At 52.2% G+C, this 27,417-nt stretch overlaps 1 protein-coding gene and 1 pseudogene across 1 annotated transcript; one reads left to right on the top strand and one right to left on the bottom strand.

The window, feature by feature from the left end:
- The window catches only part of LOC125519760, a 64,960-nt pseudogene extending 40,201 nt beyond the window's left edge, over nt 1–24,759 (top strand).
- LOC125519759 (F-box protein At5g49610-like) lies at nt 1,540–3,639 on the bottom strand. Its single transcript, XM_048684518.1, has 3 exons — nt 3,306–3,639; nt 3,156–3,219; nt 1,540–3,038 (listed from the first exon to the last, which is right to left on the bottom strand). The coding sequence occupies exon 3, from the start codon at nt 3,022–3,024 to the stop codon at nt 1,750–1,752; it is 1,275 nt and encodes a 424-aa protein (XP_048540475.1). The 5' UTR covers nt 3,025–3,038; nt 3,156–3,219; nt 3,306–3,639; the 3' UTR covers nt 1,540–1,749.
- Nucleotides 24,760–27,417: the final 2,658 nt, after the last annotated feature.

The raw sequence follows: 27,417 nt of genomic DNA, 5'->3' as shown, positions 1-27,417 counted from the left end.
ATGACCAGATTTGATTCCCCTTTCTTGCAACTGAACCTACCTACCTAGTTGCATTCAATTTACATATCATGATAAATTTGCTTATACACGTGCCAATAAATAAATCATCATTTGATCATATCATATGTGCCACCCAAAAAATGCTATATGCCACTTCGAAAGCAGAAGTGCTCTGCTCTGCGCCCACGACCATCCAGAACTGACATGATCTACTAGTATAGTACTTATCAAAAAGAAGAGCTAATAACATAAGACAATGCTCTGGTAGTAGTACTAACAAAAACGAAGAGCTAAGAAAAAGAAGACGGAACATATATCACAGATTGATTTGTATCCAACCCTCCACAAACTAAACTTCAGGCAAGCATGAAAATACTGGATACCAATTGATTTGTATCCCAAATTTGGTGATGCCGCGAGAAACGTGTGGAAGGGCAACAGATAAAAGATTCCTGCCTTGAGAGGTCGATCATTTTTGTCAACAACTAGATTGCAAATACAAAAGCGTGTACCCAGTTTATACCAGCATTTTTCATGTTGGGAAGACATCATATATTTTCTTTTTTATAAAGATGCAGACATGCACAACAAATTTCAGTGCTTACTAAATCCGGGAGTGTGCTTGGGTAGAAAATACCGCAGGCTTCCAACATTGTTAGGATATAAGCAACGGGGAATGCACAAGCTTGCACTGATATATCCCCCAAGATACGTTTGATTTTGAACCACAATCTTTTTCTCAAAGCTAGCCATGATGAAGTGCTTTTTGAGGGAAAGTACTGAATTTCACTGGTATGGTTGATTGATCAAAAACAGCACTCAAGTGGCTGGATTTTCCATGCAATCTCAGACATGAACCACATGAAAGTATATTTAAACCTACAAATCTTTATCTAGACAAAGATGAACCGGACAACCAGCACACTGAACTTGATCCGAGAGAGCACATTACTAACGTGTTTCTACCCGAAAAGCACCAGATCCTGAACATGAAAGCAGCACGTAACAAAGACAGGAGAGATGACCAAAGTCAAGGGAGCAAATTGGTTGCCCAAAATTTCAACAATGACCATACTTAATTAATCAGGCACAACAAATTGGTGCTAATTAAGTGACAAATACACACAGCTACACAATGCACGCATGCCTGACAAAAATGTTTCAACAAAAAAAGCAGGAGCAGCTAGTTCTAATTAAGTGGCCAAACTGGGTTAACAACGAGGAACAAATTGGGGCCAATCAAGTATTAATAAATACACACAGCTAGGCAATGCAAGTATGTCTGACAAGAATACTTCAACCAAAAAGAGCTGAGCCAGTAGGTGGTAATATATTGATCACCAAACATAGCCTATCAGCTGTGGAAGGAAAGATCCAGACTAACCATTTCAAAAACTAAAAATGCCATTTGTCTGACAAGAGCGTTTTTCTCAAAGAGGAGCATGAGCAAGAGTCCAAGTCTGAATCTCTTATTTTAATGACAATGCGGTTCATGCTTCTTAACACTGCAAACTGAAAGTAAATGTTGGGCACAAACAGTAGAGATATATATAATAGCATAGATAGATACTCTTGTTCAGCACATTATAACAGTGTTCAAGGCATCATAATAGGCGACAACTGATGATAGCATAGGTGCTACTGGGACTAATAATACTTACGAAGAGCTAAGAACAGAAGGCATGACTCATACAGGATAGGTAGATGCTCCAAGGGCAAAACAAACCAGAAAGAAACCCCGAACTATCTTCAGAAGTCATGCTCTGTGGAGAATGGAAAATCCTCATCTTCTCCTTGCATCTCACTGGACGGAACCGGCATAATGCTCTCTTGGAGGCGATGGTCGGTAAGCTCCATACAATACTGTTTCTTACCAATGGTCACCAGTCCTAAGAACTTGCCGTCAGTGTCGCAACGCAAGACATGTTTATCATTAAAGCTGACGAGCAGCTCGCGCTCATTAAGCGGAGTCATCCCACTGAGAAATCTCACTGTTGAATCAAGTGGTAGATTCCTTTTACTTGTCTCTTTGGGAGAAGCTGAATCAAGTAGCCGTGACGCCTCTATCATTGACACGTCGATCCGGTACTTGAAGGCCCAGGTTTCAGCCTCGTAGTCCTGCATCACCCAAACATCCATGGCGGTGGTGGCGGTGTTGAGATGAGCCGACGTGCCTAGAAAAGCAGGCGTGCCCTCCATGTCAAACAACCTGTTCATGATGCTGTTGTGGGCAGGGTTTCTCATCCAGCGGAATGACTCGGCTTCTGTGTCGAACACAATAATGTCCCCGGTGCTGCTGCTGCCAGGAAGATTGGACTTGTACAAAAACCAGTGCAGATTGCCACGGTAGTGGACTGGTGAGGACCGGCATAGCGCACAGAGTAAGGAGCGCGTTTGTTCCGGGGAAGGCGAAGGCAGTGTTGGCATGACGACTTGGATGCTCCTCGACTCGTTGGCTCCCACGGTGAGGACGTACAATGTGGCTTCTTTCTTGTCAATATGGGACAAGAGCAGCCTGTATTTCCTGGTTGATTTGTGCTGGTAGAGGCCGTGTATGCAGATGTGATTGATGCTGGAGGAGCGCGGCAGAGGAGGGCGAGGAAATGGCAGGTGAGCGTGCTTGCGGGTGGTCGGGTTGCAGATGTAGAACCGGTCTCCCCGCGAGACGATGAGGAAGCCGTCGCTGGAGGCATGGAGGCGAATCTCGCAGCAAGATTTACGGCAACTGCAGAGGAAGGGCCAGATCTGCTGGCCGGTGGCTCCGGCGGCAGCAGCGTCACGGAGGGTGACGAAACTGGCTAGCAGCCCGTTCCCGTCGATGATGGGGAGCGACGGCTGCCGGCGGCGGTACTCGGCCATGAATTCCGGCGTGAATGTGGCGCTGCGCCACGACGTGCGGACCATGCGGCAGCGCCTGATGTCCTTGGGCGGCAGCGTGATGAGGATCTTGCCGAAGATGATGTCGTCGGGCAGGTCGTCGATCACGGCCGCGCCTCTCCTGTCCGGCATCCTGCTCCGTCGCATCGGGTTCGGGTCACCTGAAAGGAGAAGCGGCAGCCGTAAGAAACTCCCCAAGACGGAGCGCTGCGCCGGCGGTTTCGGCGGCCGGATTCAATCGAGGGAACAAGTTGGCGAGGAATGAGAGACGGGTTTACCCTGGGAGACGGCGGCGAGCAATGGCAGCCGGTGCTTCCCTCCGCCGGATCCGGTTCCGGTGAACTGAAAAGAAGCAGCAAATCAATCTTTCCGCTCAACAAAGATGGTACAGACAGGTAAAACGCGCTGAGCAAGGCCATCCTGCTCACCTCCGCGCGCGGCAGGAAGACGGTGCTCGATCCGGCGAGAAACTCCCGGTGAGATAGTGTGGGGAACGGTGGTCAAACTAGCTGCCTCTCCTTGCAGTGGCCAGTGGAAACGGCAGAGAGCCAGCTGCTTTGATGGTAGTGAGATGAGACAGGACATCGAAGTTAGACAGGCCACATTTAGTACAGCTTCATTTACTGGCTCGGTGACAGAGATGATGGGACGACACGGCTCCTAGCCTTGTATAGGAGTGTAGAAAAATGGGACCGCCTAGATGTCAATCGACTGAAATTCGGGGTCAATCACTTTTTCCTAGCAAAGGGATATACTTTATTTTACTCTGCGTTTTAGATTTGTGTCAAATTAAACATGATCCAGTTTGATTTAATTTATATTAAAAAATATTAGCACAATATGAAACTACATTTCATAACAATCCAACATTACTGATTTGGTATTGTGAATGTTGACTTTTTTTTATATGTTTGATCAAAGTAAAAATAGACATTGGTATAACCCTTATTGACAAACCGTGACAAAATTTGCACACGGCTTACACAAAAATTACGTTTCGTATATTATGCAAGAATAAGCATATAATAGTAGAATTTTCAAAAAAATGAAGGAAACTTCATTATTGGCATTGGTATAACCCTTAAATAAAAAAGGAAATAAAAAATAGAAATAATGAATTTTTCAAACAAAGAATGAATTAGTGCCATTATTATTACCCCTAAAGAAAAAATGAAACAGAAACTTTGGAAAAATCAAAATAATAAAGTTCCCTGAATAAGAATCAATTAGTGGCACCGATATTACACTTTAAAACAAAAAAATGAAATAAAAATGACAACAAATTCAAAAATATGTAGTTTCAAATAAATAAAACCGAATAAAATTAAGAGCATGTAATTTTCTAAAAAAGTATGAATTACTGGCATTGGTATTATTCTTTAAGAAGAAGAAAATGATCACAAAATCTAAAACTGACAATGAAAATTTTCCAGACAGATAAACTCGACAAAGCGAAGGATTTTTTTTTCTATGGGACTGGCTACGTGCCCGTTGACTGATTCTGTTTTTAGAGTCCGTCATTTTTTCTTTATAAGTAGGATCCATTGTGCGGTGGCAGCGCTTGGCCTGGCGGCGAGTACAACTGTTTGCATGCATGTCATGCATGAATGATGGTGGGTCCCACCTACATGCATCCATTCACACTTTTTGCCGGATGAAAATGAGTACATGCATCTAGAAAAAAGAGAATTTAGCTAGAAATTACCACAAAAATTAGAAACAACCGGCTGTTAATCTGGTGGGCCCGTAACTTAAAACGTAAAATTGACTGATGGGATCTAAGTCATAGAAAAGCCTAGGCTGGCATTAATTTAGCCTTCCCACGTCTCTATCATAAAAGGAAGGCTAAAAAAACTGGGCCTTTTGATTCACCTATCTCATAGATTAATGGACGTGTCTAATGGGTGGCCGGCTGCCCACTAGTGCAACCGAGCGGCCGGCTGAAAAGGGAAACCTTCTGTCCCCCACAAAACAGAAAAAGAATGGGCCATCAAACCGACCGATCGACCGGCCACCAAACAAACCGATCGAGCGGCCATCAAACAGAAAATGCCTCACGTGGCCATCTGTCGGGGGTTTGGTGCGACATATGCCAACGGATGGCTTATCATGGTGGGGGCGAGTAGAACGTCGTCGGTGCCTAGAAACGGGATGAGGCGAAGACATGCACGCCAGCGAATCTTACCCAGCTTCGGAGCTCTCCGGGGAGATAATACCCCTACTGCTGTTCTGCGGGGTCTCGGCATGATCACTATGGCCAAAGTGTTTACACGGTTGCTCCTTAAGCTGTTTCCTGGTGGTAGGAGAGGGCAAGACTAGCTCTCTCCCTTCTATATGATCTGGTCTAGAGCTAATGGGTTCCAACCCTTTGCATGGGTGCCCTGGGGGTTTATATAGGCCTAACCCCCAGGGGTACAATGGTAATCCGGCAGGACGCGGGCCCAGCCGTCAGTGCCTCTGGCCTTCGTCTTCTCTGCCGACCGTTGGAGCCCGCCGACTGGCGGGCCCCGCCGACTGGCGGGCCCTGCCGACTGGCCTGGTACGGAGCCGACAGGCCGCGTCCGCCGCGGGCGGGTCTCGCCGGCTGCTGATTACTGTAGTCGTGCTTCTGATGACGCGGGCTTGATCATGAGGTCGTGGCAACAGCCCCGCCGCCTGGCGGGTGATCACTGTTGCCACTCCCCATCACGTCTTGATTAATGGCGCATGGGCCCCGGGGGAGGGCTCGGCCGACTCTCCCGGGCCGACTCCCGACGGGTCCGACTGGTGGTTCTCCTGCCGTCTCCCGAGGTCTCACTGACTGGTGGGGCCTGCTGCCTCCAGGCCGTACAGACAAGTCGTCGTGGGTGCAGGATTCGGCCCTGCGGTGCTGATGTCAGGGCCGGTATGGCAACAGTGCCACGCCGCGCGGAGATCTTCCGGGGTACGGCGTGCTGTGGCCATGCCTGCCCTTGGTGAGGGGCGGGGGTGGGCTTCGCTGTAGCCATGCCCCAGCATCGTCCCCTTTGATGAGGTCATGGGGTTTGTTGGAGTCGCGGGCCGACTCCCCAAAGCCGGCTTCTCTGGAAGTCGTCCCTGGGACTCGGCCGTGAGCGGGCAGTCGGTCGCCTTGCCGTCGACTCCTCAGGAGGCGGCTCTTTGTCCTGGGGTCTTGAGGGGCGCAGCCTGCCCCGATGCCTTGAAAGGTTATGGGATTCGGGTTGGCCTACCCGTGGCCCATTACTCCGACAGTAGTCCCCGAAGCTGGTGAGGCGCCACGGACGATCGGCCGAGAAGCCTCAGCAGTTTCTCTTTCCGGGTGCTCAACACATGGTCTTTGATTGACTTCTGCCGGGCCGACTAGAAGGAGTCGGACTTGCTCAACTCGGACTCACTTAATTCCGACTCTCTCAGTATTTCGAACGTCGCGGCGGGATTTAAGTGGCGTGCTAGCTAAGCCTCCAGTCCGCCGCCCGTTCTAGGCCTGTCACGCGAGGGCACGTGGCTAGGCCGTCCTGTCAGCCTACGCGCGCGATGGGACAGGCCCATAGGCGGGGCCCGCCACTACCGCGCCTCGGCGCCCGAGCGGATCCGCTGCGGCCCCGGTGTACGGTTGGGATTCCCGTGGAGTTACTGCACGTAGTAACTTTATCGTGGATCATGGGGTCCTGGGGTTGTGGGCGCAGTAAATCCCCACGTCCGCCCCCTCGGCTTCGCAGCCCACGAGGCTATAAGTAGGGGGAAGAGGGGGGCACGCGCGCCTCCTTCCCACTACTCCTCGTTCTCTTCCTCCTTGCTGCTCCTCGCTCTCCTCCTTCCTCTTCTCTTCTTCGCTCCGTCGCACGCCCAAGCTCCGGCGAACGCTGCAGCGACAGCTCGCAATGAGTTCTTCCTCTGCCACCGCGCCTCCCCCAGTGCGCTCCGGCACCTGGGACGGCTCCGAAGTTCATGAAGACCACATCGAGTTCCTCTACCGGACTCGTCGGCTTCCCGGCGAGGATCGCGTGCAGGTGCGTCTTGCGCCGAAGGGGGAGATTTCCCCTACGCCGCAGGAGGGCGAGCGGGTTATCTTTCGCTCGCACTACCTGCGCGGGTTGGGGCTGCCGGCGAGCAGTTTTTTCCGGTCCTTCCTCGAGTTCTACGGCCTCCAGCCGCACCACCTCACCCCCAACGCAGTGGTACTGCTGTCCGCCTTCGTGGCCATGTGCGAAGGCTTCTTCGGAGTCCTCCCCACCCTCGAGCTCTGGGGGGAGTTTTTCTTCTCCAAGCTCGGCACCCAGGCCGCGGGCGTGCCGGCTCAGTGCGGCGCTTTCATCGTCGTGCGAAGGTCGGGGGCCGACAATCCCTTCCCCTCCATCTTGCTGATCAAGTCGGTGAAGATGTGGCAGAGATCCTACTTCTACGCCAAGAACGCCTCCACGAGGGGGGACTGGGTCAACTTGCCGGCTTTCGAAGCCGGCCCGCCGGCTGGACGACTGCCCAACTGGTCGTACCGGGCCAAGTCACTGACGCCTGCGGGAGCCAGCGCCATCACGCGACTCCGAGTGCTGACGCAGTCGGAGGGTCTGACTGGTCCAGACCTGCTGGCCGCCTTCGTTTCGCGCCGAGTTCTCCCACTCCAAGGCCGCCCCCATATGATATGCCAGATGAGCGGGCACCACGACCCAAGTCAGATGTGCACCAAGGACATGCCTCACGAAGAGGTGGCCTTCATGGTTAACTACCTCTCGGACAACAGGCTCCTGGAGGATTGGCGGTTCGGCAAGGAGCCGTACTCCCGTGCCAACCCCTTGCCCGTGGTGAGTCGCCTTTCCTTTCTTTCTTTGGATTGTCTTCTTCTTGCCGAGTTTTGTTTTGACCAGCCGGCTTTGGTTAGAATCCCCTCCTCCACCCACCAGCCAGCACCTCGGGGCCGACTCGCGAGTTCCCCGCCGACCGGGCGGAGAGCGACGTCGACGACCCCGATCTAGGGACGACGGCTTTGGAGGACGACGCCGAGGGAGGAGGAGGGACAGTAGGCGACTTCAGGCCTTCGGCCACTTTCGCCGACTGGCCTGACGACGACGCCGAGGGAGAAGTCGCCCCTCGCCATCGGCCAGGAGCCAGCCAACCTGGCGCGGGCTCTTCTGGCGCGCCGGGCGCTCCAGGCAGCGGAAAGAAGCGCAGGGCCGTGCCGACCTTGCTCGGCAGTCAGACGAAGAAGCCCAAGGGTTCGGCTGCGGCGACCCGGCGGGACGAGGCGGCCGCGAAGGCCATCCGCTTCTGTAAGGAAGTGAAGAAGCCGCCATTGGTCTCCGCGTAAGTATTCTGTCTTCAAAGTTTTATTCTTTCTTTGTGACTTTGTCTAAGTCTCTGCTTGCCCCTCTTGCTTCAGGGCTCCCCTCTCTCTTGAGAGGGTCACCGCCGCCTCCGTCATGGGGTCAGCGGAGACGTCCGCCACCACTCGGCGGATTGACCCCGCTGTTGACCTCCGGGAGGCGACGGAGCGGAATGCGCAGGAGAAGCGCAACGAAGAAGAGGCCCTCCGCCTGGAGAAGGCGGAGGCCGACAGGGCGGAGGCCTCCGCCAAGAAAAAACTGGCGGAGGCCGAAGCCGCCGCCGCGGCGAAGCAGCAGGCCGTGGAAGCCGCACGCCGCCAGTCGGCGGTTCTCGTTACCCCGTTGAACTCTGCGCCACCGCCTCCGGAGTTCACGGGGCAGACTGAGGAAGCCGGTGGGGAGAACCCCGTCGTGGAGGGGGAGGACGGTGACCCCTCTACGCCGAATGTGAGCGTTCCGCCGGCGCCTCCGCCGTCATCTGAAGGTGCATAGGGCGAGCAGCCGGCGGGCCCTCCGGTGCCGCCGACCGAAGACGAGGCCGTGGCGAGGCTACTCCTTCAAGTCGGCTCGCCAACGCGCCACCGTCTGGAGAAGGCGATTTCGGCACCCCGCCCCCTGGAAGCCTGCGCCGCCAGCTCGGCGATCCCAGACGCCGAGGCGACGAGCGCCGCGCCCATTGGGTGGGTGCGAGGAGGCGGCACAGGGCCGCTGAACCAGGCGCTTCTGCACGTCCAGGCGAAGCTTCGTGCCGAGGGCGACGCTCTCCAGAATTGCACCAAGGCATACCTGGCGTCGCGGGCAGCCGTCCGGGTATGTTTTTCCTTTGGCCTTTGTTTTCCTTGTTCCTCTCTGTGGGTGCGCGCCAGCGCACCCACTGGGTGTAGTCCCCGAGTTTCGGGCTGGCTGCTGAGTAGGCAGCCCGGAACTCCAATTGATGAACTTTGGGTGTTAACTTTTTGTCTGAAACGTTCGTCGCAGGATTACCACAACCTCCGCGTCACTGCCTTCAACCGTAACATTGCAGAGCTGGGCAAGCGGACCGCTGATCTGTCGGAGAGCCGGAGTAAGTCCTTTTCCTTCTTCGCGGGGGCGCGCTGGCGCACCCGCGGGCTGTAGTCCTCGAGATTCGGGCCGACTGCTGAGCAGTCGGGCCGGATCTCCCCGGCGACCTTCTTTACTGATGACTTGACGCCTTCTTTCTTTCTTCTTCTCAGGGGCCAACGCTGCTCTTCAACAGCAGTTGAGCGACGCCAACTCTGCTTTGCACGCCAAAGAGGAGGAGTGCGGCAAGCTCGCCATGGAGCGCGATCTGGTGGCCACTCAATTGGCAGAGCAGAAGTAGCTGCTTGTGAAGACGCAGAGGGAGGCGGAGGAGACGGAAACTGCCCTCCTGGCCGAGTTCGCAAGCGAGCGCTCCTCCTGGTCTGACAAGGAGGCGCTGTTGTCCTCCGGCTTCCACGAGATTGAAGACATCGTGATGGTGAGTTTCTTTATTTTCTTTCTTCGAGCTGCCGACTTAAATCGTGCCGACTCCTGGTTTTTGACTTGCTTCTTCGTTTCTTCGTGTCTTTGCAGACTTCTTCCCTGGGCAGTCGCAGGCCGCCATCCAAGCCATCAAGGTTGACCGTGAAGGTCGGAGGGCGGAGGGCGCAGAGATTGCCGTCGATGCCCCCCGAACTCTTGACGAGCACATTCTGAGCATCGAGGCTCGCCTTCGGCCGGCTCACCGGATGCTGCGCCGGCTTCAGCGTGTCAGTGCCCAGGCAATTGCCGCCCTGTGGCCGGATATGCAGGCTCCGCGCACCCCCAGCCTGACGGCCGACTGGCTAGAGGTCGCGACTCGTCGTCTTGAGGCCTGGAAGGGCTCTTCGGCCCGAGCTGGAGCACGCCGGGCCTTGGAGTTCGTCAAGGCATGGTATCCGGGGCTGGACCTAGACCGGCTGGCCACGCTTTGGTCGGAGGCCCAACCGGAGCTGGCAGCCGCGGAAGACGCCCTCGTCAAGCGTGCTGCGGCGATCACTGAGTACACCGACACCAGCATCTTCGTCCCCGAGTGGTCTGAAGATGGCGACGAGGTATCGCCGGAGTGGTTTGGGATGAACCCAGACTACGGCGAGGACTCGGCGGAGGTGATTGGCTCTAGCGTCGAGGAAGAGGGCGAGGCGGAGGACGGAGGTGAGGCGGAGGCACCAGAAGACGGAGCAGACGGCCAGTCTCAGCTCGACCGTGCCTCTAGCAATGAGCCGCGCGCGACCGACCCGACTGCCGCCAGAGGCGATCAAGCCAAGACTAGCCAGCCGGCCGCCCCGACGCCTGGCGCTGGCGCCTCCTCCGTCCCTCCAAATCCGTCTGCTGCTTCTTGAGCTGCCGCTGTATCTTTGTTTTGTCTGCTTCAGTAGTCTTTGAAGAACTTGTTAATTCGCACCATTCCATCCGCGGGGTGTATTTTGAACCTCTGCTCGAAAATTCGGCCAAGGGCCTATGTTATGTAAATATATTTATCTGAGTTCTATCTTTTCTTGCTCATTGCTCTTTTGGATTTTTTCCTTTGCCGCTTTCTCTTAGTTGCCTGCCTTGCCAATCGGATAGCCGCTCTGCGGACTGTCGCTGGATCAAGTGCTAGGCTACTTTGGGAAAGCAAATACTTAGCCGTTCTCAAGATTTTTTGAGCAAGTTAGATAGAAGACGGCAATCCGACTATCCGAGAGTCGGTTTGCGAGAAAGGCTGGAAGCCGTCTTGAGCTATGTTTTATGCTTTGAGTCCTTAGCCATTTTTCATGCGAATGCCCATTCTACCTTACTGCTGCCCACCATACAGTCGCTCTGCGAGCTGCGGCTTCTGATAGGAGACGGTTTAGGCGTTTACACACTACTTGTCCGACTGCAGGAAGTATTTCATAGTGCAAGGCGGCAAGTCCCCGGGCCGACTTGTCGAGCCCGGTGCCAAACGGCACAAAAAGGAGTAACATACTCGCAGTCATAATTTTTATCATACAGACAAAAGAGGGCAGTCCCCGAGCTCGCCTCGGGGGGCCCGAAGTCTTGGTACTTTAATACAAAAGGTAGCGTGGTACATACTGCATCAACTGTAAAATCTTCGGAGGAGATTTGCATTCCATGGCCGCTCTATCTCCTTGCCGGAGTCGTCCCTCTTGCGTGCTCGGGGCTTCTGAGCATCGATCAGGTAGTAGGAATCGTTGCCCAGTACTTTGCTGATGATGAAAGGGCCTTCCCAAGGCGCCGACAGCTTGTGCTGGCCGGCTGTTCGCTGGATCAGCCGGAGCACAAGGTCGCCTTCTTGGAAAGATCTTGGCCTGACCTTCCTGTTGTGGTATCGGCGCAGGCTCTGCTGGTAGATGCTGGACCGGCTGAGTGCCAACAGCCGGCCCTCTTCCAGCAGATCGACGCCGTCTTGTTGTGCTTCTTCTGCTTCCTCCTCGGTGTACATGGTGACTCGTGGGGAGTTGAACTCTATGTCTGTTGGGATGACGGCTTCGGCACCGTAGACGAGGAAGAAGGGCGTGAAGCCGGTTGACTTGTTTGGAGTCGTGCGCAGACTCCAGAGGACGGCTGGCAGCTCGTCGAGCCAGCAGCCAGCCGAGCGCTCCAGAGGCTCGATCAACCGAGGCTTGATACCGGACAGGATGAGGCCGTTTGCTCGCTCCACTTGGCCGTTTGACTGCGGATGGGCGACGGACGCTAGGTCCAGTCGGATGCCCTGTGTTGCGCAGAAACGGGCCAAGGCACCTTTGGCGAAATTTGTGTCATTGTCGGTGATGATGCTGTGTGGTATGCCGTACCAAATTATGATATCGGAGATGGAAGTTACGGCAGTCGGACCGTTCAGCTTCTTGATTGGCTTTGCTTCTATCCACTTGGTGAACTTGTCCACTGTGACAAGTAAGTGAGTTAAACCACCTCGTGCTGTTTTGAATGGTCCCACTATGTCTAGACCCCAAACTGCGAAAGGCCAGGCAATGGGGATGGTCTTGAGTGCAGAAGCTGGCTGGTGCGGCTTGGAGCTGAACTTCTGACACCCTTTGCATTTTGGACCAACTCCTTGGCTTCTTCCAAGGCAGTTGGCCAGAAGAAACCGTGTCAAAAGGCTTTGGCGACGAGTGCTCTTGAAGCCGCATAGTGGCCGCACTCGCCTTGATGGATGTCTTTGAGAATCGCTTGGCCTTGCTCTGGCTCTACGCAGCGCTGGTTGACACCAGTGACGCTGCGCCTGACCAGCTCTCTGTTGACTATGTTGTAGGCTGCCGCCCGGTGTTGTATTTGCCGAGCTAAAGTTTCATCAGTCGGTAGATCTTTGTTCACCAGGAATTTGAGGATGGGCTGGGCCCATGAGGGTGCTGCTATTTCTTCGACTGCTAGAACTGCGACTTGGACGAGGGCGGTTGGGCTGGGAGGCGGCGGGTTGGAGTCAATAGCCGCTTGCTGGGTTGATGAAGTCCCCAGGCCGACTGGCGTGGTCCTTGGGCCGGGTTCTGGAGTCTTCGAGTCCGCCACCGCAGTCCCCGGGCCGGGCTTGGCTGTGGCAGCCTTGGGGTCTTCCGCCAAAATCCTTGTTCCGACTGCTGGAGCTCTGGAGTCGGATCCGACGTCTTCGGGAGGAGCCGGCACAAAAATGGAGTCTGATTCTGGTGAAGGCTTGACAGACGGCTTGAGGAGGCATTGAAGGGCGACACCAGATGGTATTGCTTGGCGGGTAGAGCCGATTCGTGCCAATGCATCTGCTTGGTCGTTGTCATTTCTTGGCACATGGAGGAACTCGCACCCTTCGAAATACCCGCTGAGTTGCTGCACGAGGAAACGGTAGCTCGCCATGTTTGCATCTTTCGCGTCCCAGTCGCCAGATGATTGTTGGACCACTAAGTCTGAGTCGCCATAACACAAGATCCGGTGGATGCCAAGCTCTTTGGCAAGCCGGAGCCCGTGAATGAGCGCCTCGTACTCGGCGACGTTATTGGAGGCGGCAAAGTGGATTTGCAGCGCATATTTGAGCTTGTCGCCTTTGGGAGAGGTGAGGACGACGCCGGCTCCCAAGCCAGTGCGCATCTTGGAGCCGTCGAAATGCATCCGCCAATGGGTGGAATCAGGTGCTGGAGGTAGGTACTGGGTCTCGCCCAGTCGACGAGGAAGTCGGCCAGTGCTTGTGACTTGATGGCGGTGCGGGGCTGGTAGTGGATGGTGTAAGGAGCCAGCTCTATGGCCCACTTGGCCACTCGACCAGAAGCATCTCGGCTACCGATGATCTCGGCAAGTGGGGCCATGCAGACCACCGTGATTGGATGCTCTTGAAAGTAAGGCTTCAATTTCTTGGCAGCAAAGTGTACGCCATAGCACATCTTCTGGTAGTGGGGGTAGTTCTGCTTGGAGGTCGACAGTACCTTGTTCAGGTAATATACCGGTCTCTGGACAGGTAGTGCCTTGCCTTCCTCCTTGTGTTCCACTACAATGACCGTGCTGACTACCCGGTTGGTGGCGGCGACGTACGGGAGCATAGGTTCCTTGGGAGTCGGAGCCGCCAGGACGGGTGGAGTAGTCAACATCTTCTTCAACTGGTGAAAAGCTTCGTCCGCCTTATGGTTCCACTCGAAAAAAGTGGTCTTCTTCATGAGTTGGTACAAGGGGAGAGCTTTCTCGCCCAGCCGACTGATGAATCGGCTGATGGACGCCAAGCAGCCGGTGAACTTCTGCACGTCCAACAGTCGGCTGGGTACCTCCATTCTCTCAATGGCCTTGATCTTTACTGGGTTGCATTCTATGCCGCGTTCAGAGACCAGGAAGCCAAGGAGCTGGCCGGCTGGTACTCCGAAGACACACTTCTCGGGGTTGAGCTTAATCTGGAACCGGCGCAGGTTCTCAAAAGTCTCCTTGAGGTCTTGCAGCAGTGTCCCACGCTTTTTCGTCTTCACTACCACGTCGTCCACGTAAACATGGGCATTCCTGCCGAGCTGCTTGAGGAGGCACTTCTGCATGCAACGCTGAAAGGTGGTGCCGGCGTTCCTTAAGCCGAACGTCATGGTGAGGTAGCAGAAGGCTCCAAACGGCGTGATGAAGGCGGTTTTCAGTCTGTCAGCCGGGTTTAGCTTGATCTGGTGATATCCTGAGTATGCATCCAAAAAACTCAACAGCTCACATCCGGCTGTGGAGTCTATCACCTGATCGATTCTTGGTAAAGCAAATGGGTCCTTGGGGCAGGCCTTGTTGAGGCTCGTGTAGTCAATACACATTCGCCACTGCATGTTCTTCTTTAATACCAGGACCGGATTTGCTAGCCATTCTGGAAAGAATACTTCCATAATGAAGCCGGCTGCTAGGAGTCGGGCTATCTCTTCTCCGACAACTCTTCTCTTCTCTTCTGATAAGCGGCGCAGGGGCTGTCTGACCGGCTTTGCATCAGATCGGACATGTAACTTGTGCTCGGCGAATTCCGTCGGTACACCTGGCATGTCTTTGGGGGACCATGCGAAGATGTCCCGATTCTCATGGAGGAAATCGACGAGCTCGCCTTCCTATTTGCTGTCGAGGTTTGCACCTACGACGGTGTACCTCTCTGGGTGCTCCGGGTCCAAGGGTATCTTCTTTGTCTCTTTGGCCGGCTTGAACGAACCCTCAGCCTCCGACTCTTTTGGGTTGGGTGACACCTCAGGCTGCTTGCTGGCCATCGCCACAACTCGCTCAAGGAGCCGCTTCTCAGCCGCGATTACCAAGGACTCGGCCAGCCGACTGCTCTCTGCTGCGCAAGCAGACGACTTCCGGTAGTCGCCAGCCACAGTCAGAATTCCTCTGGAACTGGGCATCTTCATCTTGAGGTAGGCGTAGTGGGGGACCGCCATGAACTTGGCCAAGGCAGGTCGGCCAAGCAGCGCATGGTATGTGCTCTCAAGATCCACCACCTCAAACCAAACGGGCTCTCTACGGAAGTGATCTTTGTCCCCAAAGAGGACATCCATAAGGATCTTGCCGATTGGCGAGCAGGAAAGCCCAGGAACAATGCCGTGGAAAACAGTTCGGCTGTTCTGAAGTTGTCTTTGCTTGATCCCTAACTTCTCCATGGTGTCCTTGTACAGGATATTGATGCTGCTGCCCTCGTCTATCAGAACTCGCGAGAAATGAGCGGCTCGTCTGTCTGTAGCAAAGGTGGCGTCCAGGACCAAGGCATAGGAGCCCGGACTCGGCATCACTTCTGGGTGGTCAGCCCTGCTCCAGCTGATGGGCTTCTCAGACCAGTGCATGAACTCTGGCGTCTCCGACGCTACTGCGTTCACCTCTTGTCGCTGCAGCCGCCTGCTGCGTCGATCATCAGCCACACTGGTGAACACCACATAGGCTCTATGCTCTTCAGGGTATTCGTCTTGTACTGCGCCGACTGGCCTGACAGCCGGCTGCTGGGGCGGGGGCGGAGGCGGCTGCCCAGCAGGCGGGGGAGGCAGGAAGTCGTCTCCCTTGGCGATCCTGGTGAGCCAGTGGCACTTCCAGGTGGTGTGATTCGACGGCTTTGCGCCGCTGTGGAACTTGCAAGGTCCATCCAAGGTCTGCTCATAGGAGAAGGCCGGCAACCAGTTTGGCTTGCCGCCTTTCTGTCGCTTGGGTGGGGGCTGCTCTTCTGGCCGCTGGGCTTCAACGGCCGCGACCTGCCGGCTGCTGGAAGCCGGCTGCGGGGCCTTGCGCTTGTTGTCGCCCTGCTGTTGTCGCCGGCCGGTGTCTGCCGCCGGAGTTCTTGGAGCTTGAGGAGCCACTTTGCCAATTGTGCTGATTTGAATTTCCGCCTTCATGGAGGAGTCGGCCGTGGCGTACTTGTCCGCTATGATCAGCAGCTCGTCGAGGGTTTCTGGCTCATCGCAGAGGAGCTTGTGCTTGAGGAGGGTGCCTTCTCTGCACCCGACTGTGAAGTACTCGATGTCCCGCACCTCGTGCACGCCCTCGCAGGAGTTCCGGAGCTCGGCCCAACGCGTGAGGTAATCGCGAGTCGACTCGTCGGGGCCTTGCACGCACAAGGAGAGCTGACGAGGCTTGGGAGGACGCTTGTACGTGCTGGTGAAGTTGCGGACGAACGCTTCAGTGAAGTCGACCCAGCTGTTGATGCTGCGGGGCTTTAGGCTATTCAGCCATGTCCGGGCCGTGCCCTGGAGCATGAGCGGAACGTACTTTACGGTGACACGCTTGTTGCCGTTTGCTATGCTGACAGCCATGGAGTAGTCGACTAGCCAGTCTTCCGGCTTCATGGAGCCGGTATACTTGGGCGTGTCTCTTGGGAGCGTGAACCTTCTGGGAAAGGGTTCGTCCCGAATGCGGGGCCCGAAACAAGGCGGACCCAGCTCATCTTCTTCTTCCAGCGCTAAGGATCGGTGGAGTCGGTCGATCCGGTGGCGGGCGTCATTCTCCCCAACTCCCTCTCGGCGGCCAAGGCGGTCACCGAGAGTCGGATGGTCAACAGGCGGCGGGGAGACTCGCCTCTCCTTGCGGGGAGGGGGAGGCGGACAGTCGTCCCGTCGTTCCACTGCTCTTGGGCGGCCGTCTCGGTCGCGCTCTATGGTAATGCGAGTCTGACTGTGGCTGACAGTCAGCTCCTTGTCTCTTCTTCGTCGGGCGCCGCCAGTCGGCGTCCGAGATGTCGCGCCTTGATCTCGGTGAAGGTCGTCGACGGGCCGTTGAGGCGCTTCCGTGTGGCATCCGGCCTCGTTCTGCGCGGCGGCCGCGTCGAGAAGCCGCTGGACTCGTTCCATCATGAGGCGGCATTCTTCGCCCTCGAAATTGTCCAACTTGTCCGCCGCTGCCTCGGTGGCTCGGATGTTCTCCGCTGGTGTAGCGTACACAGGGCAGCTTGCCCCAAACAGGTTGGCGATGGCTACGCCGCGCTGCCGGACCGCGCCAAGGCGGCTGGGCCCCACCGAGGCCGGCGAGCCGCCGACGGCGCGATCCATCTCCCGCTGGTAGGCCTCTGACAAGCGCCTCATGTTGGCTAGCTTCTTCGCGCCTTCAACGAGATGAAGGCGGCGCGCCTCCAACGTCTCTGCATCAGCGTCTTCCGGAATGGGCGCAGTTAGGTCTTGCAGCGCTGCGCCGAGCGAGTCGTGCGCTCCTCCGCCGGGGAGCTCATCATGACTGATGACTAGCACCTCGGTGACGGTGCTTCCGTTGCTCTCTGCGTGGGGGAGAGGTTCGTCGTAGACCACCACATTGGTGGGGAACGCGTCGAGCGACGCGGTGTCGGAGTCGACCAACATCGGGTCGGTGGAGCCTACAGACTCCAAGTCTAGGGCAGGCTCGCCAGAAACGTGGAGTTGATCGAGGAGGCCCGCGAGGAGGTTCTCGGGGCCGCCCGTGCCTGCGTTGGATGCAGGTTCATCGGAGAGGCGGATCTCGCCGACAAGTTCGACCAAGGAGCTGACCGCGCAGGCGATCTTGACGCCGCTTAGCGCGTCGGCGAAAACTCCGTCTGGCGTGCCTGGCTGGCTGCGCTCGCCAGGGAGGAAAAGGGTTCCCGTCCAGAGCAGATCTCCGGGCGGCGGTGCACCAGGCCCCACGGTGGGCGCCAAATGTCGGGGGTTTGGTGCGACATAAGCCAACGGATGGCTTATCATGGTGGGGGCGAGTAGAACGTCGCTGGTGCCTAGAAATGGGATGAGGCGAAGACATGCACGCCGGCGAATCTTACCCAGCTTCGGGACTCTCCGGGGAGATAATACCCCTACTGCTGCTCTACGGGGTCTCCACATGATCACTATGGCCAAAGTGTTTACACAGTTGCTCCTTGAGCTGTTTCCTGGTGGTAGGAGAGGGCAAGACTAGCTCTCTCCCTTCTATATGATCTGGTCTAGAGCTAATGGGTTCCAACCCTTTGCATGGGTGCCCTGGAGGGTTTATATAGGCCTACCCCCCAGGGGTACAATGGTAATCCGGTAGGACGCGGGCCCAGCCGTCAGTGCCTCTGGCCTCTGTCTTCTCTGCCGACCGCTGGGGCCCGCCGACTGGCCTGGTACGGAGCCGACAGACCGCGTCCGTCGTGGACGGGTCTCGCCGGCTGCTGATTACTGTAGCCGTGCTTCTGATGACGCGGGCTTGATCATGAGGTCGTGGCAACAGCCCCGCCACCTGGCGGGCGATCACTGTTGCCACTCCCCATCATGTCTTGATTAATGGCGCGTGGGCCCCGGGGGAGGGCTTGGCCGACTCCCGACGGGTCCGACTGGTGGTTCTCCTGCTGTCTCCCGAGGTCTCACTGATTGGTGGGGCCTGCTGCCTCCAGGCCGTACAGACAAGCCGTCGTGGGTGCAGGATTCGGCCCTGCGGTGCTGATGTCAGGGCCGGTATGGCAACAGTGACACGCCGCGCGGAGATCTTCCGGGGTACGGCGTGCTGTGGCCATGCCTGCCTTTGGTGAGGGCGGGGGTGGGCTTCGCTGTAGCCACGCCCCTGCCTCGTCCCCTTTGATGAGGTCATGGGGTTTGTTGGAGTCGCAGGCCGACTCTCCAAAGCCGGCTTCTCTGGAAGTCGTTCCTGGGACTCGGCCGTGAGTGGGCAGTTGGCCGCCTTGCCGTCGACTACTCAGGAGGCGGCTCTTTGTCCTGGGGTCTTGAGGGGCGCAGCCTGCCCCGATGCCTTGAAAGGTTATGGGACTCGGGTTGGCCTACCCATGGCCCATTACTCCAACACCAGCTATCCCCAGCTCGCACCCATGCCCCCGCTCGTCCCCATGCCTCAGCCCCTCCCACGCTGCCTTCTTCTTCTCCACGCCAGAAGCAGATCCAACAGAATCGCCCCCAACCCTTCTTCCTCCTCCTACACAGTCGCCATGGGAGCCCCAAAGTAGAAGGAGCTGCTTCAAAAAAGAAGATCTAAAGGACAGGGTGGTCAGAGCCATACCAGGCAGTAAGATCAAGTAGGTAAGCCCCCTCTGCCCCTCTTTACTTCCCCCTTTCTTCTACTGCATAGGCATATGTAAACCCCCTTCTCCATGGATCTAGAACAAATCCATGGAGAAGCTGCTTCAAAAAAGAGGTGAATCTAGCACATCACACCAGCCTACTTGATGTTACTGCTGGATGTGTTAAACATGCCAAAAACTACTTGATGCATGCCAAACAAGTTTCTACCACCTGGATGTGTTAAACAAGCCAACTAAAAACAAGTTCTCTGGCCAATTAAAACATGATTAAAGCCAACTCAACAAAGCATTGTAGCAAAAAACTAAACATGCATTCTACCAACTTGTAGTTATTGTTTGCAAAATGAACAAAAAATTGACTGCCCAATAGATATGTGCAACGAAAAATTCATAAATGTGCAACTGAACATGCATCCCAGCCAACTGAACCTATATTCTGGCAACTCGGCATGCATGCTAGCCAAATCTAAAACATGCATTGTACCCCACGTGTTTTCTGGCCAACTAAAAAAACATGTATCCTGGCCAACTAAACATGTATCCTGGCCAAGTAAACATGTATATTTGGCAATACATGTTTGTGAGTGAACACTTTAGAAAAACTGTAGTATATGTGCAAATAAAAAACATGTTTTCTGGCCAACTAAACATGCATGTTGGCCAAAAACTGAGAAAATGTATCCTGACCAACTGAGACATCTATTCTAGCCAACTGAATGCATTAACTGTCCAACTGAACATGCATGTTGGCCAAAAACTGAAATAAATGCAACCTGGCCAGCTGAGACATCTATTCTAGCCAACTAAAAACATTGAATGTCCAACTGAATATGTATGCTGACCAAGTGGGAAAATGCATCCTGGCAATTGAGACGTCTATTCTAGCGAAAACCAGAAATCTGTAGTGCAACAGGAAAAACACAAGAACTTTTGTCCATGGCTAATGAAGCCACAAACCATATTAACATATTCACACATATAATCTTGTCCCACACATATATTCTGGTCCCACACCTATTGCAAACCATATTAATTTGTTCAAATATACCAGAACTAGAAACATAAACGGCGATGAAAAACATATAACTATAATCTGTCCTCCAATTCTTCTTTCTTCTTTCACCTGGATTTTCCTTCTCAAATGTAGCATCCAATTATGTGCAGAAAAATCTGAAAAGAGCTCCTTGCGAAACGGAAACCTACAGATCATTGCAACAAAACAAAGGGAAAAAGTCTGAAAAACTCTGTAGCAAAAAGAAGTCATGCTCTTGCCAGTTATTTACTGCAAACTGTGCAACTAACATAACAAATATGTGCAAACAAAAAATTTCATAACTGTTATAATAAAGATTATGCTACGGTCATGTTGCTTTTGGAACTAAGATTGTCACAAAATGGTGTGCAACTGCCTATTTACTAAGTTTTTAGGTTGTTTGAAACACTCTTTTTCTGTGGTTACCAACTGATGACATCAATTTCTTCTTTTTTATATGTGCAGGGAGTGTGTGGCAGCATCCAAAAATAAGGAAAAAAATGCTTGATCTCAATGAGTTTCCTCCAGATCTCAATGAGGTTCCTCATGATATGGATCAGCAGCAACCCAGCATACAACAAGGAAATTGGACAGAAAATGGTCGATCTGTTTACTACACGCAGGCACGTCGTGATGGTAACCCTACGGGCCATGACAATGTGGCAGGCCAGTCATTAGCCCGTGGTGCCCCTGTAGTGGTGTCTTTGCAGTCAGAGAGCCATACTCTTGATGACATGAGAACCGAGGCAAATGTTCCTGGTCCAACCAGGACTGAGCTAGAGCTGGGGCTGTTGACGGAGCTGTGCAAGTAGAAGAAGGAGAGGATGAGGCTGGTTCTCAACCTATGGAACCCTATGTTGGCATGAGGTTTGACAGCCTTCAAATTGCTAAGGATCACTACAACAGCTACGCACTACGGATGGGTTTCTCTATCAAGATGAACACCTCTAGACGGACACCTCGCACCAATGAATTGATAAAACAACAGTTTTGCCGCAACAAGTTCAAGAAGCCCAAAGCTGATGATAGAGGAGCCGAGGCTCCTCCTGTCCTGGACCCTATTCTAGATCCAAAATCTGTTAACAGTGACGAGGAGATGGAAGAAGAACCTCCAATATTTGCTGAAGAGGAGGCTGGTACTAGTAAGAAGAAGAAGAAGCGCAAACGCGAGACAATAAAGCAGACTGAATGCAAGGCGAAAATGTTGGTGAAGCTGATAAATGGGCGATGGGAGGTGACGCACTTTGTTCGTGACCACAATCATCCGCTCGTGAACAAACCTTCATTGTCCAAATACTTGAGATCCCACCAAGGCATCTCACCTGATGAAAAGGAGTTTCTGGGCATCTTGTATAACTGCAACTTGACTACAGGTGTGGTGTTTTTCTATATCCCTTAAAGAATTAAGTTTCCCTCTAGGCAGTCCAGTGTGCAACTGTTATGGTACTACTGTGCAACTAAAATGGCTTAACTGTGCAACTGGTGTCCAACTTCCCATGCTTTTTGTATATCACTTTTGGTGCTTCTTGTGCAACTAGATTGTCTTTACTGTGCAACTACACAATGTCCTGTATGCAAAAACTGCAAAGTGTTTTTAAAAAGGTGCAGCTAGGTGTCCATTTCCTGCGATTATCTTTTGTGCCAACACATGTCCTATTACTGTGCAGCTGGATGTGCACATTTGTGCAACTAAAAAAGGATATACTGTTTGTTTTTGTATTATGCAGGACCAATGATGCATGTAATGGCAGAGTTCTATGGATCTGAGATGATGGTGCCGTTCGGACCAAAGGCAATAACAAATCTTTGTACAAGTTTCCGTAGAGATGACACAAAGGAGGGTGATCTGATTGAGACAATTGCGCACTTCAAGGATATACAAAAAACCGATCCAGACTTCTTCTATAAGGTGAAATATGATGAAGAGGACAGAGTTGTCAACATATTTTGGGTGGATTGCTTAGCTCGAAAAGCTTATGCGGAGGCGTACCACGATTGCATATCGTTTGACACCACCTACATGACCAACATGTACAATATGCCATTCGCGCCATTCATAGGAATAAACCGACATGGCCAATCTTTCACGCTGGGTTGCTTGTGAGGTAGGAGTTGGCATCGAGCTTTGATTGGGTCTTTAGAGCATTCCTAGAGGCTATGGATGGCAAACCTCCTGACAACTTCATCACCGATCAGGATGGTGCGATGAGGCAGTCAATACAAAGCATCTTTCCAACCACCATGCACCGCTGTTGTCGATGGCACATCATGAAAAAGGCTCAGGAAAAAGTTGGTTGGCTGCTGTGCTGGAATCCAAGACTCTCTGATGATTTCAACAAGTGTATTGACTTCAACTTCACTATAGACGAGTTTGAGCAGAATTGGGATGGGTTAATGATGAAGTATGAGGCTATGACACACACGCACTTTGAGAAGTTGTACGAATACAGGTCAACTTGGGTGCCGTGCTACTTCAAACACAGGTTCTTCCCCTTCCTCCAGTCTACACATCGTAGTGAGGGGTTCAACGCCGTCCTGAAAAGATATGTGAACCCACACAACTCAATGCTGAACTTCGTCAAGCAATATGAAAAAATCCAGAACCACATCCTTGCCAAGGAAGGCTGCAATGATTACAGGACAGAACACCTTGAGATTGAGTTGTGGTCCAACTTCCCAATAGAGAAGCAAGCTTACAAAACCTATACTAGGGACCTTTACCGCAAGTACAGAGAAGAGTTTGAGCTGATTGAACATTATAATGCATTCCAAGTTGGTGCTGATGTATTTGAGCTCAAACCGAACCAGGAATTTGTTGCCAAATATGGTTCTCGAAACTACTTGGTGCAGGCAAGGGTGGAGGAGGGTTCCTATTTGTGTGAGTGCTGTAAACTGGACAAGGACGGCATCCTCTGTTGCCACATCCTCAAGGTGTTTACCCATATTGGAGTTGATGTCATACCGGAAAGGTACCTGCTAAGACGGTGGACACCTACTGCTGTACCTAGTGCGCCAGGGACTGGTTATGAGCAACCAGATGAAATGCCTACTCAATCAAAGAAGCAGACAAGGGAGATGAACATGATATACTATTTTTAGAAACTAGCAAAGTTTGCGAGTGGTTCTGATACAGCACAAGCTATTGTATACAAGCATATGCGTGCGACACGTACCGAGATCGGCCACCTGAACAAGTCCAAGAAAAAGAAAAAACCGACTGCTGCAACGGGGCCATCAGATGATGGCAACCCTCGAGGACCTCCTCCACCTCCAGGAAGCAATTAGGGGGCTCATCATCCAGGTAATTACCTGCCCCAACTCCTGATCTAACTAGGTGTGTAACTTCAGTTGCACACATCATTGTGCCCAGATACACACACCATGGTAGCCACTTGGACAGAACAGGCTGCCTAGTTGCGCATGCTGTGTTAGTTCAAGCATCAAGATAACACAACTAACTTATTTTTCCTGTTCTGGATATAGGTGATGTCAACCCTCAAGAACCTCCTCCCCCTCCTGGCTATACACGACATCCTCCGCCACCTCCTCCCCCGCGTGCTCCTCCCAATGGCCCTACAGGCAACACTCAGGGGGCTCATCGTCCAGGTAATTACCTGCCCCGAACTCCCCATAAAACTAGGTCTGTAACTCTAGTTGCACACATCATGGTGCTCAGTTGCACCGAATAGGCTACCTAGTTGTGCACGCTGTGTTAGTTCGAGCATCAAAAGATAAACACAACTGACTTGTTTGTCCTGTTCTGCCTATATGTGATGCCAACCCTCAAAGACCTCCTCCCCCGCCAGGCCCAACTAGCAGTGCCCTGCGTGCTACTCTCAATGGACCTACAGGCAGGACTCAGGGGGCTCATCACCCAGGTAAGTACCTTCACCGATGCCAAACAAAAACCAGGGTGTGTGACTTTAGTTGCACATATCATAGTGCCCAGTTGAACAGAACATGCTGCCTAGTTGCGTGCGCTGTGTTAGTTTGAGGATCAAGCTAAAAATCTAACTTGTTTTCATGTTCTGCCCATAGGCGATTACAATCCAAGTACCATGACGGGCAGGTGTTTTTTTCAACTTAACTTGCACACAACAATCAGTTAGTTGCACAAAATGTGTTGTGTGGTTGCACAGAACATCAGTGCTGGTTGCACAACAACAAAAATACTAAACTTTTTATATGATTATTACACAGGTGATCATGACGGTCCTACTGCCCCATTAGAGGCTGCATCCCTTGCACAAGCTTCTGATGATTTTGTGTCCAGGGATCCTCCAAGGTCTACTACAAAGGGTAGGGCAAAGAGTCGATGGTAAAAATCGGCACTGGAGCTACACCCAAAGAAGAAAAACAAATGCAGCCAGTGCCAATCTACAGAGCACACTGCTGGTGTGTGTCCACTCAGACTCCTGTGATTCTGTTTCCTCATTTGTAACTTTGGAACAAAAAAGGAAAAGAATGATGTTTGTTTTAGCAATGTTGGGACCAAGTGGACACATTCAGCATCTATGATTCCTCTTTATCTAATTTATGCTCCTTGAATTAGTTCATGCACTGTGTAAAAAAAGTTGCTATTTGTGCCTTTGTTGACAACTGGTTAAATATTTAGTTGTTGAACAATTGTATATCCAGTGCTCCTAATGTATCAACAAAAGTGATGATATTGAGTTGCAAACGCAATTACTAGTAGTGTGCAACTACAAAATCTGCTTAAAAAATTGTACAAACCAGCAACTTCCTCCATGGAGCAGAAAAAAAGAAAAATAGTACTGACCTACTCCTTGTTGTATCTCAGCAACTTCCTCCATGGGGCGGTGTTGTGCACGCTGGTGACCCAATCATATGCCAGCTTCTTCCTGATGTTGACTACTTCCTTAGGGTCGTAGTTGGGCAGTTGGCTACCATTCCACTCGGTGGCGTTAAGCAGTGCGAGCAACCCACACTCATTACTGCAAAATGGGCAAAAAAAATTTGTCACATAAAATTAAAACCAAATAAAGGTAATGCACTCTGTGCAACTGCTTATGTCCTACTGTGCAGCTGCTTCTGTTCTACTGTGCAACTGCTTATGTCCTATTGTGCAACTGCTTGTGTTCTACTACAACTCATTATGTGCCACTGTGCAACTGCTTACGTGCCAGTGTGCAACTACTTATGCGCCACTCTGCAACTGGCTAGATAATCCATTAGAAACTCATAAAAATGATAAAACAGATTGAAGACTAGTACTGTGTCTTAAAAAAATTAAAGATTGCTCATGTAGAAAAATTTAAAAACTACAAAATGATGGTATATGATTGAGAAGGAATGCCATGCTTATTGTCTTACTTGCCGAGCTGCTTCGGTACGTCAATGTCAATAATCTGGAAGTGCTCGATGCTGAACTTTGGGTAATGCTTCCTCCATAGCTGGCGTACTGCCCCCGCGATGGTAGAGGCGATGGTCATCAGCACAATGTTGTCCAGCGTCCTGCTTGAGTCAAGAACTTCAAAGCGTCCGTCCCTCAAATTGACATTGAAGACCCAATAATGCCTCCCTCCCTCCTTATCGGTTACATCAGCGCACTCGAGCACTGGCAGCATGACCTGCAACCGTGAATGATTTCAGACACAAAATACAGGCTGTAGCTAAGAAAAAACAGTAAAAGACTTGGTCAAGTTAAAAACAAGTTGCAACAAGTATCTGCCAACTAACAGATGTGTCATGTGCAACTAGACATGCTGTGGGTGCCAACTAAAAAACGATTGATCATGTGGGCACAACACTCACCAAGTCTTTCTTATCGAGACGGTTCTTGTAATCAAACTTCTTCTTTATCTCATTCACATTGTGGATTCCTTGCTGTAAATTTATCTGCAGAGATTATAAAACATGGCTCAAAACTCCTTAGTAGGTGAAAGGCCTCCCTCAAATGGTCAACGAAAAAAGTGCTACAGAACAAAGATGAGGGTAAAAAGAAGGTTTTGGAAAAACTTACAGAAAACCTCAGTGGCATAACAACCTTCTTTGACCCTTCTGGTAAGTTATCCATGATGTGTAAGATTCCAGTCTCAATAACAATTTTTGACAACAATTGAACCGGCTTCATCGAATCAACTAACTCCTTTAAAGAAATGTAGAAAGCACCATACCTGATTATCTCAGGGCTGATTATTTTTTTGAAAGCAATAAAAAGACAAGTTAGCTCGAAGGGTCATAGCAGCAAAAAAAATATGTATGAAATTGAAAACAGAACAGTGTGCAACTAAAATCCCTATTCTGTGCAATATGCTATGCTTTCTATGCAACTAAGTGGCTAGTCCTGTGCAACTGAAAAAGATATGTATGTAGGATGTGGGGAGTTAGTTTACCTGGTAGCTTCATCATTTGCTCCTTTGTGATGCCTGACCCAATACAAGAGGGCAGCGTAAAGCTTGTTCACTGCCTCATTGGAGCTGAAAGTCTTCTTCTTGTTGTAGTCAATGAATGGAGACCTTTGAGATGCTGCGGGCCTTAATACCCTCCTCTGTCTTCGTGCAATAGGTGGTCCCAAAGAACTGCTCATGCCAGCTTCTGGTTCTGCGCATATCGGGGTGTGGCAATTCTCTGGTGAACCAACATCTAGCTCTTGAGCTATTGCCTTGCCAGCATCAATAGCAGCACATCCTTCATTCACAGCTGCTGGGTCCAACTCACACTCATCAATGCAAATCACACCGGCTTCCGCTGTTTCTGCTGCTGGAGCATCACCATCTATGCCAAGGTTAAAAGATGGTGCATCGCAGAACCCGTCACCATGATAAGACTTTGATCTGCGTAAGGGTTCAAGGACCAGGGCATCTCCTTGCGGCACAAACACGGGTGCATCGTTCACTGACTTGGTTCGCAATAGTGTTGTAGTTGGCGGCCTTGGAGGCTTGCACCTACTTATAATGTTGAACACCTCCTCTTGTGTTAATGGTTGCTGAAAGTCAGCTCTTGGGGACGGCACTTTGATAGTTGGATCACCTCCTTTTGTGTTTGGCATTGAAGCATCTCTATGAGTAGGCACCTTGGGGCTTGCAGTTGCAGTGGTGCCTTCCTGACCAGCTGTGGTGGTTTTGACTGTGACCATGCTACTAACTGACACATCAGTTGGCACACTGGTATCTGTAGTTGGCATCTTTCCAGTCTGAGTTAGCAGCAACCTAGCAGAACTTGGCACCCCTGCATCAATGGCTGCGGCTCACAGTTCTCTCTCGTCTCTGAACCCCAAATCTTTTGTGGCGTGTTCCCCCTTTGTGCCCCTGGCAAACTTGACAATCTTCTGCTTAGGTGGTTTTGGTGGG

The sequence above is a fragment of the Triticum urartu genome, chromosome 7 (assembly GCF_003073215.2).
Source record: "Triticum urartu cultivar G1812 chromosome 7, Tu2.1, whole genome shotgun sequence".
Classification (NCBI taxonomy): Eukaryota; Viridiplantae; Streptophyta; class Magnoliopsida; order Poales; family Poaceae; genus Triticum; species Triticum urartu.
This window is presented reverse-complemented; position numbering and strand designations above follow the sequence as displayed.